The sequence below is a fragment of the Lottia gigantea genome (genome assembly GCF_000327385.1).
Source record: "Lottia gigantea unplaced genomic scaffold LOTGIsca_8, whole genome shotgun sequence".
NCBI classification, from domain to species: Eukaryota; Metazoa; Mollusca; class Gastropoda; family Lottiidae; genus Lottia; species Lottia gigantea.
Genome location: NW_008710662.1, coordinates 149,259 through 161,570, shown reverse-complemented (window position 1 = coordinate 161,570; position 12,312 = coordinate 149,259). Strand labels below are relative to the sequence as shown.

Genomic DNA, 12,312 nt, shown 5'->3' with positions numbered 1-12,312 from the left:
GGAAGAGGTCGCCATAGAGGTAATACTTTTATTAACCGGTGAATATATCATTAATATGCAGGAGAAATGAATCGTGAATACGTGATAATGGGACTAAATAATGGATCGAAAACACATAAATACGTAGAGTGTGCACGTATCTTTCTTGATTAGAATTTAGACGAAATGTTATTCGTGTAAAAGGAGATCTAAAAATAGCACAGCCATCGTTACATTGAATAGCTTTACTGCAGCATTCTTTGTTTGTGGTCTGAATCCAAACAAAGATGAGCGCGGGAAATTTTACTTCCTGTATCAAAATGTGTACGAAGAGGTTGAATATCGTCGTGGCTGCTTGTAAAAACAATGGTATCGGCGTTAACGGTAGTATACCATGGCGTTTGAAAAAGGATATGGCGATGTTTAGGCATATAACATCTGATACAGTAGATGAATCCAAACAGAATGCTGTGATAATGGGTAGAAAGACATGGATGTCAATACCAGACAAATTTAGACCATTGAAAAATAGGGTCAATATCATTTTAAGTAACACGCTATCAGAAAGCCCAGATGGGACATATATTGTTAAGAATTTTCAACAAGCTTTATCTTTGGTCAATTCGGACAAAATGAAACAACAAATTGAATCGGTTCATATAATTGGGGGAAGTAGTGTTTATAAAGAGGCCATGGAATCTGACTACGATTGTCGTGTATATCTGACCAAAGTAGATGCTGATTTTGAATGTGACACCTTTTTACCACCAATCGAAGAAAGTCTCTTTCAACGTGTTAAAAATCCATCTAATATCCCTTCTGATGTTCAAGAAGAAAATGGTATCCAGTTTACATATGAAATTTATGACAAGACCACAGACCAGAGCGATAGAGAATCGCCCGTTTCACGATAAGTGGCAACTCTAACTTTGGCGTTCATGCCAACAACCGTTCATAGACATTAATATTATACAATTATATAGATCACCTTAATGTAATTATCATTTCTCACATGCCCAGATTATTGTGTTGTGGTTCACTATTTTATATTTTACTTGTGGCTATTAATATTACAGTGGTGTAACCTATATTCGTGCATATAAGGCTTCAACACCGAATTTCGTCAAAATTAAAAAACGGAAAATTGTTTTGTTATGTCTTAAATGTTTCTTCAGATATTTTATAAAATAATTAAAATTGGTTTGTTCCTATTTTCTTTATGGATCCCCCACTTTGACCCACATGTTATGCATGGGTAACTACCTGGATAACGTCGATAAAATGCGTCACCTATTTTTGTGTAAAATGTTTGATCTATAAATAAGTCTAGAAAAACACGTTGTATGAATACCAGGTGGTAGGCCTATAATTATCATTTCTTAGTATTTATCTTTAGTATCAATTCATTATGAATAATGACAATTGTTTAAAAGAACAATGATTTGAAAAAAGAAATTGTGACTAAATGAGATAATCCTTTAGCGACATTTAGGAGTAGAGATCACATTAAATAACGTATAATAAATAATGTGTAGTAAAACTAAGGAGTAGTATAGGCCTACCATAAAATTGTGCTCCTTTATTTAAATGGGATAAGTATAAGTAATTTATTGCTAAAATTCATTGAAACAGCATATTGAGAATATGGCCTACATTGTGCTCCATAGAATTTTTCTGCTGGCATGGAATCCACTAGTTTGTCGGGCGATTTTGTTCACCGGAATATATTCTAGCAGACGACACTTGGAATTCAAGAACAGCTGGGGATTATAAGGAAATTTGGCCGGTAAAATTGTGATATTTGATAACTGAAATCCGCCATTTTGTATGTGTTAGAAATAGATGATAAATTTGACATTGCTTTGAAACGATAGGTTGACGTTGTAGAGAATCAAAACATACAAATACGGAGGTTGCGGGAGGTCACACATGTTGCATGTAATTATTTATCATGTCCTGAGATGCACAAAGTTAGGTTCGCACGATATTAGGTTACGTGACTGTAGTAGGCTACTATTCAAACTTGTATAACACTCTCAAAGATAGCTTGCCAGGCAAGGCAATATACGCCCACTGGCAGCTTTGATTTTGAATAAAAATATTTAGCAGTACAGTAACAATCACCAGTATGAAATATTCAACCTTCAGTCATACACTTCTTTTGAACTCTTTAGGGCGATACTGAATAATATTGAGTATGAGTTATTGACCTTGTTCTTGAAAACGTGTTCAATCTTTAGCTCGTGAAAACTCTAGAAGACAAATATTCAATTTTCAGCGCGGTACTGAATAATAATACCATGTTTTGTCAAAATCCGACAAGAATCATGCCTTGTAGAGTTTTTAGAGCCACAAATTGAACGACTTTTCAAGAACAAGGGCAATAACTCAATATAACTAAATATTTTTCGATTTTTCTGATTTTCTATAGGCTTTATCCTTGCGTGATAACAAACACTCAAGTCAAAATTCGTTAAAATCCGCCAAAAATTGTGCCTTCTAGAGTGTTTACAAGCTAAAAATTGAACGCGTTTTCAAGAACAAGGGCAATAACTCATACCCAGTATATTTAGATTCTTCTGATTTTCTATAGGGTCCATCCTTGGGTGATTACGAACACTCACACCAAGTTTCGCCAAAATCCGCCAAGAAATGTCCCTTCTAGAGTGTTAACAAGCTAAAATTTGAACGCGTTTTCAAGAACAAGGGCAATAACTCATACTAAATATTTTTCGATCTTTCTGATTTTAAATAGGGTTCACCCTTGCGTGATAACGAACACTCACACCAAGTTTCATCAATATCCGTCATGAATTGCACCTTCTAGAGTGTTTACGAGCGTTTCAAGAACAAGGGCAATAACTCATACTAAATATTTTTCGATTTTTCTAATTTTCTATAGGGTTCATCTTGGGTGATTACAAACAACCATACCAAGTTTCGTCGAAATCAGTCAAGAATTGTGCCTTGTAGAGTGTTTACGAGCAATTGTGGGCGGACGAACGGACGGAAATGGGTGACGGCAATATACGCCCCTCATTTCATGTGGGCGTATGAAATTTAGCCTGAAACATCTGCCAGTCTCTGTTAGTCGTTTTGACAGTTATCGTCTACACCAACCTTCAAAATAACTATTAAAGGCTAGAATAAAGGCCAAAAAATGTGACTTTAAATAGCGGTAACTCTTGTCATGCTTGTGATCTGTGTTAATTTGTGAAAATTCGACGCCTGGCTCTCCTACAATTAAACAAAATCATTCTTTTGTTAATGATTTTGATTTTCAATATTATGTGCCTTCGTAAAATGAATGAAAACAATTTTGACTATCAATTATGTCAATAAATTAAATGATGTCAGTAGGGTTATCCTAACTTCACTGTCTTTATGGTTACCCTTACCCCCATTGTCTTCATGGTTATCCTTACCCCACGTGGATGTAGATGAGCTGACATAAATGCATTGATTAAAAGACATCCACTCTTGGAAAAATATAAAGTAGTCTTGAACCCATCTGAACGGCATCATGGTGTAGGTCTTTTTTCTCGCTTTATTGAATGGCACATCAAGATTTCAGGTAGTGCTTTCGGGAGAGCCTCCTGGTCTTTAATTTGAATTTGAATTTTGTCTGTTTGGTTATGAAATTTACATTGGGTGTATCTGGTGAGGCAGAGTATGTTCATTTTTACAACTCATCAAAATGTGTCAACTGAATAATCCACTTATCTAGCTTACTGTCTTTTGGTAAATTTATTATATTACAAAATCTGTACAAGTATTTTAGTAAGACGCCTTATTTACACAAAATAATTATGTTTTTAAAAAATGTTTTTGTCATTTAAAGATATGTTGAAAATTCCGGCTTTTCACCTCCTTTGTCGCCATTTTCACCTTGTTTGTCATCGGCTTGTATTCCCGAATCATTGGTAGCTATTGTAGGCGTAGATTCAACAGTCCATAATGGTGTAGTAGATGAATTGCCCACAACACTGGGATAGCTTTCGGTTTCAGGGAACTTAGTTTTCAATTCATCTTCAGTATAAGCTGATTGAAGGTCCTTTGTAGAAACATTCTTTAATTCAGTGGCCTTTATTCCATTATCATTTTCGTACTAAAAAAATATAAATGTTATGTGCAAAGATCCAAAACCTAGTCGCAAACATAGTAGTTCCATCTGCTGTAGGGAAATGACACTGATGTCAAAGAAAATCCAGAATATGACACATTCAAGGGCAAGGACACTACCAACGTATTCCTGGTGGAAAACTGAGATAATAGAACTGCTACTTTTGTCCTCCATGCATAAATCACAATGCGTTATGTACAACCAAGGCGAAAACTTCCTCTTCCGGTTTCTTGGTTTGAAAACTGCTTAACCTTGTGCACGTTCCTCAATTATTGAAAGTTATTTACTCGCAAAACTGTAATATATTTACTTACAAGACCAGTGTAGTCAATTCCAAATCGAAGAGGTTTTAAAATCTTTTCTGGTAAACACGGAAACATAATATCAAAAATTGGACAAATAAGCTTCGGATTCAGTGTTTCGGGCTTGGTGTGACCTGTAAACGATATAAACATGAATAATATTGACAAACCAGTATTTGAAAAAGAAGCTGTCCTCCTATTATGAACGAATAAGTGTCTGAGAAATATGAAACGTATAATCCTGATCCGTGTGTTACCAGATTAAGCAACAGACTTCAAAAACATAATTTACGTTACTTCAGCCAAATAATTCCCTTACCTGTGATAAAACTGACCAAGAGACCAACACCAACAGTTGTAGCTACTGCTGTAGCTGTATACCACATGTATGATAGGGAATACAGTCTGTCTAGCACGTTACTGAATAAAGAAAGATAAATACGTTAGCACATAGAACTGACAAGAAATGTACACGTATCTGAAATGATATTGAAATAATGCATTAACAAACTGTCCACAAGGACTGATCTGACGAACTGTCCTAATTGCTTTTAAAGCTTCCTGAGCTGGCACGAGAAGGAATACAGTCCGTCCAAAACTATGCTGTAAAGAAGAATGACCCTACACAAATTCATTCCATTAACATTTATGCCAATCCCTATACATGTATAAGATCATATGTTTCTAATTTATGTACCGCGAATTGCTCACTTTAACTTACGGCATGCACGTGACAATAGATAGGGTAGTGTAAAGTCGTGTTAACAGTAGCGTTTTTAATCGGAGTGAATGCGCTTTTAAGCCTTAGAACACATAGACTCGTCACACTGAAACGGACCGATCTAAAACCGCTCTAACAAAACCCCTTTTCAAACCGATTTCAATCCGCTTTAACGGAAGCAGGTTATCCATCGTGCTTTCCGACTGTGACCGACGCTAAACACGACAGACATTTCAGGCATGTGCAGCTATTTACACACTCGCTTCTGTTTTACGGCATTGGGGAAATCTGCTATTGATTCACGTAATCTCCACAAATAATCGATGTCGATGATATATAATATGTTGGATTCTCAACATCAGTCTACGCCAATTCTGCCGTATTCATCGAAAGAACACCATCACTAAAAACAGTATAAGCTGAATTCTACCATTAATTGTTTTCGTTTGGCATCTGTTGATCATGTTGATTCGCGGGCGCATCCACCTTGGAATGAACGACCTACACGCTCTGTGTGCAGTTTAAGGAATAGGTTGTTGAGGGCGCATTGGTTTATGCCGGGTTATAATGCTGTCAAGTGTGACATGTTTCGTATCGCATTGAATCGCTTCAGAGAGTAGTGTGATGCTACAAAATTGAATGCGCTAAAAGCGAATTGAGGGGATCGCTTTCCAGAAATCGGTTTTATATATAGCTTTCAGTGTGAACGCTGCATAAGACATACCCATCATCGGCGCCATTGGAAGTCATATTGGAAGCCATTGTTGACGTTGCGTATACTTGTTGTAATGTGTCGTTTAAAGACTGGGTCACTGGACTCATAGTGGTTGTTAAGTTCCAATTACAGTCGACAATACTGATTAAGGATTTTGTCGCCACATGTGGTTTATGTACATGATATCCAATACCAATCCAAAATAATAATATTAAACCGGTAAACAATCCCGTAACAGCTCCCTGAAATATTACAGATCACAAAAAATTCAAGTGCTTCAGTTCATTTTAAGTAGATTGTTTTGATTTGTCTATGGCTTTGATGAGATAATCAGGGTAAGCAAAATGATTTCAACACCTACGTGCAATAGGTCGAGGTAATACCTTTGGATTTGCACTTCTGATGCAGGCCATCAGATTGGACGAAATAACCCAAAAGGTTGATACCAGAAAATTTAACACTGTATGTCGTTGCACGTCTTCAGAAGCTCAACTTTCATCAGAGGTGACATAAAACTCTGTTTCATTCAATTCTATTTTATATTTGAATTTGATCTTGAGTCGATTACCTTCTGATTTGCCCATGGAAACAACATGCCAAGTGTGAATAAACCCATAATAGGTCCACCTATCATACCATATAATCCCATAGCAGCCTGAAAAATAAAATATTCATATCACAATGGTGGGTATAAAATTCAGAAAGATATGCTGTTACGAAGTTTGTGTCAGCACAGCAACTACACATTTGCCTGGCAGACGTTCTCTTTTACGTTTACGTTTAGTGTAATTCCGTATAAGTAGACCATATTTATGATACAAGTACTTAATTACTTCTTAGCCTTGTTAATCTAGAAAAAACAATCCGAGTACGAGGGTAACCTAGTGTAACATGGCGTGTATCGTTACTGACAACGCCAGTTGACCCTTCTGTAATTGGGAAAGGATAATCCGAAAAGATTTACCTCAGGAGGTTTGTTTCCTACGGTGGCTCACATACGACACCTTTGACTTTTTATTTTGAATTAAAAACTTTAATTTTTACGTGGTGAAAACCTAGATATCAATTAATTTTCACCAAGTAAAAATTAAAGTTTATAATTCAAAATAAAAAGTGAAATAATGTCGTATGTGAGCCACCGTAGTTTCTTTCTTTCTAATAACCTATTTGCATTTTTAGCTATTTCATTGGCTTAAATCGTAATGACTGTGAAAGACGAACCTGTAAAACTCCACCAAGTAATGAAGCTACATATGTTAATCCTATCATCAGAAATCCAAAACCAAATGCTGTAATAAATAGATATGTTGTTAATAAGAAGACATATTTCCAGAGCAGTAGAACAGATTATATTTTTTCATTACTATGTTGACAGCCACCATTAAGAAATACTGTCAAGTTCAACATACAGATTGAAGCATATGTATAAGAAATTATCTCAGAATTTTGCAAATTCAACAACCTGTAGGAGTCAGGTACTTTGCCACGGCATGCAAATAAAAAAGAAGCAGATGCAGAAGGTACTTCTTGACAATCGGCTGTGAACTTACATATGCCTTTCGTAATCCAAGTGGCTTTCGCCTCTGAAATATCTTTGACACAATATGTTTTAACTATATCTTGAAGGATAACAGCTGATATTGAGTTTAATCCAGATGATATAGTACTGAAAAACGAAAAGAACACAGCAGCATTAAACTTAAAGAGTTCCACAAACTATTGTCTCCAACTCGATATGCCAAGTATTGGTGATCGGAATAGCTGTGCCCTGTAAACATCCCAGAGAGATATTTATGACAAATTAAGTAACATAATTTATGGAAAAGAACAAACCAAAATCCTCCGTTCATAAGACTCTGGGCCCTATTTTGATATACATGTATTTAAAAACAGGACGAAGAAGTACCTTAAAGCACCACTGAAGATACAGGCGACAAACAGGCCAGGAATACCTTTTATATGTCCCAGCACATCCATAACAAACAGGGGTAATAACTAGAAAATAAGAGTAATTTATGAATCATTATGAGGAATGATATTTCAATACAACAATTTCCATTATCAATTACATAATATAGATATATAACTACATGTATAGGAATATCGTCGTCTTTGATCTATATATGAAGGGTTACGGTGGCGGCGAACGCTTTGTTTTTTCCTTATACACGATCATACATAAGTTCTATCCTAACTTGGATACACATGTCCATTCATGACAGCAATGTAGGGATAATAATCCTTGGTTCTATTTTACCATCGAGAAAGATTTGACAGTGTCAATCATACTTTTAGTCGAGGTCATGCCTAAAGATTAAAAACGGTGATAGTCCATGCTGATTTGAAGTAAAACAACAAAAGCCATACCTGATCCGATGCTGTAATGAGTTTAAAGGTTAAAGGGTCACAATTACGGTAGAAAGCAAATAATACAGTTCCAATCAAACATGAAAGATATAGTACAACCCATAAACCAGGTAAATTTAACCATATAGCTCTGAAATGACCATTACATAATTTATTACTGTGGGAGGGATATGCCCAATCCAATGCAAATTCTTCGTCAACTCCAAGGGATCGAAGATTCTGCTCTCAAGAATCAAGTAAGGTTCTCTCGAGTTTCAGAACTTTATCGTAACGTGTTAACGAAAATAAGTTGAAATAGTGGGAGTACAGGGATGACATTTTTGTCCAATTTAATTTTCTGGTTAGTAACCTTCCAGACGCCCCCATTAGAGGCTTGCGACTATGACGCCGACGCCTCCATGCCGAATTTTGAATTTCAGCCTCGACAGACCCTTTTTGTCAGTCTGTCTCCTATTTGTACCCCCAGTTTTCGAGAGGCTGGCACCGCCACTGCGTTCAAAATGTCCCAGCAAAGCAAGACTTTCTGGGTAGCTGATGCCTGATAACCAACTATAGAATATCATTTCCTAAGTGAAAAGGTTTAAAAATGTTCAAAATATCTTACATTCGGGCTTTATTAAGTGAAGGACATGTTATAGCTCTTTGTATCTGTGCTTGATTTGTACCATAAACATAAGTCCATGTAAATATACCACCGATAGCTAATGACCATACACTATGTCTTACTGCTGGATCAACACTAAAACTGAAAAAATAATAATGACTTGTGTGGAATACAGAAACATATTGCAAAAAAAAAAATAATAATAATAATTATTAAAAATTATTAAAATTACGAATGAGCTTCCAATAAACGGTTTCAATTTAAACTTCTTCGTCATCTCCCTTCTATCATAATATATGTAATCATAATTAATAAAGTCTTTATTGGTCCAATCAGTTGATCCTTGAAATGATGTATATAAGCTATAGCAATACCTAGGGCTAACCATTCAATTGTTGTAGCTAAACTAAAATAATCCCGAAGAATTTACCATGAAAGAGAGCTTTAGAGGATACCAAGTTTCTTTATCATATATTATAAAGGGTAAATGAGTAAGGGAACCGGCAAATGATATAAGAGTCTTGTTTATGGTGACACACACTTGACCAATATGAAAATTTAATACATACTCTAAGAATTCGACGCGATCACGATCAATATTGAGATCCCAAGCCGCAGCAAATCCTCCAGCTTCAATGCTACCTTGTATCAATATAGCTAATAATCCAGCTAACATCATAGCAGTTTGAAATGAATCCGTCCACAATACAGCTTTCATTCCACCCTGGAAAATTGACCGATGACATTTAAATTACAAAGCTGCTCTATACCCAACTTATCAAAACTGTACCCAAATTATCACACCATGCGCAATTTCCACAACAGCACCAATTTAAGCAACCCCACCAAACTGTAATTTTCATAATTTACCATAGTTACCAACTGCACCTATTTTCAAAAATCTTCCCAAGTACCAAATTAGAAAACTTTATCCGTTAAATTGGATCACTCTAAGAGCTTGTCTTTCTAATCTACTTACAATGGTGGTGTAAAATATACAGACACATCCTACAGACCAAATCAATCCCCATAGATCTACACCAGTTACTGGAAAAGTAAAGTACATAATATTAAAGGTACACGGACGTCTAATTATAATCTGTTAAAAGGGAAAGATACACCTCAATATGAGCTGCAGTATCATTTTTAATTGAATAGAACTCGTTTCGGATATACAATTCTCATCAGAGCACCTAATTTTTCAAATGGGGGTCAGCTTCCAAAATTGGACTCTTGGTATATGAGCAAAATATGAACGTTTAAGAAGGAAACCACAAAAAAGGCAATTGGACCTACTCACCAGCGTTTAGAGCTAATGATGGAGCATACAAAACTATAGCCATATAGATACTCTGAAAATAAGATGAAATAGAGTTTTACGTCCGATGTCTGATCCAGCTTGAGTTAATGACAAGGGTAATGCCCTACATTGCGCATATTTTTTCCATGACAACATTAGCCATTCTTTTTAGATTTCGCATTATAGCAAATTTCAACCACTTTTCGATTTATATATAACTGAACTTTAGACCAAAGAATCTGAAACATTTGCTAATATTGTCATGTTCTGAAAAAGGGGTTTCAGCCAATGAAATGATTTGATTCTTAATAAAAACATAATGTTATCAAAACCATCACATGTGTATGATAGAGGATCAATTTTCCACTAAAAGAAAAAGGCGAAATGTAACATTGGTTCAATGAGCTCACTTAATTGCAACCCTTGCCTGAACATATACATCTAATCTGACCAGGATCAGTTTTGGTATGTTGTGCCCCAATACATTGAAATGTAAATACTTTAGGTCTCTTATTAGGGCTGCATTTATTGATTCTTACATCAAGGCTTTGATATACTAGAAGAATGAAAGAAGTCTATCTTACCATCTGAATAATATAAGTACAAGCTCCTGTTATACGAGCTACTCGACCGAATCTCTGTTCTAAATACTGAAAATAAAAGATAATCTCGTGTTACAGATTTGTTCAATTCTAACCATTAAAAATATCTAGCGTCTAGCAAAATGTCAGACAAGTTTTCAGCAGTTGAAAGACAAAATTAAAAATTTTACTACCAAAATCGTGTCACTCTTTGTGAACGCTGAAGTCAAAATATTGATATTGATTTTGTTGATTGCTTTTTAGTTACTTTTCACGACCGATGCAACATGTTCATCTTTAATTATCTTAAAATGGATTTTTTGTATTTCTTGGGGGATTACTGTCCCTTTAAAACAACTATCATGTAGGTCAAAAAGATCAACGCACGGTGCGTTATGTATTAAGAATACTAACACATAGAAAGACATACAGTTTTACAGTAAGTGATAAACAAATTATAAGGTAGATTACTAGCATTGTTTTGTTAGGATTACAAACAACATAAACAACATAATATACTAATGGATATCTTACCTCGAAGGCGCTGGTTATATTCAGACGATAAAAGATAGGTATATAGATATGAGCTGATGCAAAAATGGCAAAAACATATGATAGCCCGATCCACCAATACATCGTTGTATAGTTGTACATCTCTGCTGGTGTACCTAATAACGTTATAGCTGACATAAAACTTGCCAACAGAGACAGAGCGACGGGAAACAGAGACATATTTCCTCCAGCTAATAAAAAGTCTTTGGTTGTATTTTTCTTTCTGTCTTTAATGGCATAAAAGATTCCAATTACAGCCGATACTAGTAGCATAAGCACGAACAGCAGATAATCTACCCATGTAAATGTATGTTTCTCTCCGCTTTGGTAACTGTAAAGCCTTTCTCCCATCTTGGTGATTTTGATGTTCTCTAGATACTACTTTGGTGCTTGCGTTCTAACAGTCAATCCTGAAATGACAATACTCAGTGTGAATAATCAAACATGATATACATGTAAAGGTAGCATTGACCGTGCATGACATGTCTTTTATGGATATCTATTTTATGGTTTTGCGCCATGATTATGCCCAACAAAAGATTATGTATTATATATATTGTATGAATGGGCTATAAAGAACAAGCAAACCTTGGGATTTAATACCGATTCAAATTTGATCAATTCTGATCACATTTAAAAATCGTGTTCAATAAATACTCAATAAACTTTTTTTTCAACACTAGCACGGTCAGGTCAAAATAACCAATATGTTTTTAAATTCGTCTTTTGAATAATAACAAAGAACATAAATTAAACAATGAATTCATAAAAGTTTTGATTTTTCTCTACCTATATTTCAGATTTAAAAATATAACATAAAAATCGATAAAAAGGCAATTTGTATAGTCAATGAGAAAATATGTAGAAATATCAAAATGTTTAGAGCGTAATTACAATTTTAGCATAACATTACATAACTATACTTCAAATAGAAGTAGAGGCCACACGCATATACATGTTTTACATTTTTTGATACACCTGTTCTAGAGCTCAAGAGAAACAACACACATTATGAAAGTCTAAAGATAATCGTTGGGCTAACTCGACTAACTATTAAAAGTATCTCAT

At 35.1% G+C, this 12,312-nt stretch overlaps 2 protein-coding genes across 2 annotated transcripts; one reads left to right on the top strand and one right to left on the bottom strand.

Moving 5' to 3' along the window:
* Nucleotides 1-299: 299 nt before the first annotated feature.
* Nucleotides 300-893, top strand: LOTGIDRAFT_155225 (hypothetical protein; the record flags this gene model as incomplete). The annotated part of the gene is made up of 1 exon (XM_009066804.1): nucleotides 300-893. One exon carries the CDS (start codon nucleotides 300-302, stop codon nucleotides 891-893), a length of 594 nt encoding a protein of 197 aa, XP_009065052.1.
* Nucleotides 894-4,371: 3,478 nt separating this feature from the next.
* Nucleotides 4,372-11,595, bottom strand: LOTGIDRAFT_107937 (hypothetical protein; the record flags this gene model as incomplete). Its single annotated transcript, XM_009066803.1, has 14 exons — nucleotides 4,372-4,538; nucleotides 4,724-4,824; nucleotides 5,895-6,082; nucleotides 6,409-6,495; nucleotides 7,062-7,129; nucleotides 7,391-7,506; nucleotides 7,747-7,835; nucleotides 8,208-8,337; nucleotides 8,812-8,952; nucleotides 9,381-9,535; nucleotides 9,791-9,858; nucleotides 10,112-10,163; nucleotides 10,696-10,761; nucleotides 11,227-11,595. The coding sequence occupies 14 exons, from the start codon at nucleotides 11,593-11,595 to the stop codon at nucleotides 4,372-4,374; spliced, it is 1,797 nt and encodes a 598-aa protein (XP_009065051.1).
* Nucleotides 11,596-12,312: the final 717 nt, after the last annotated feature.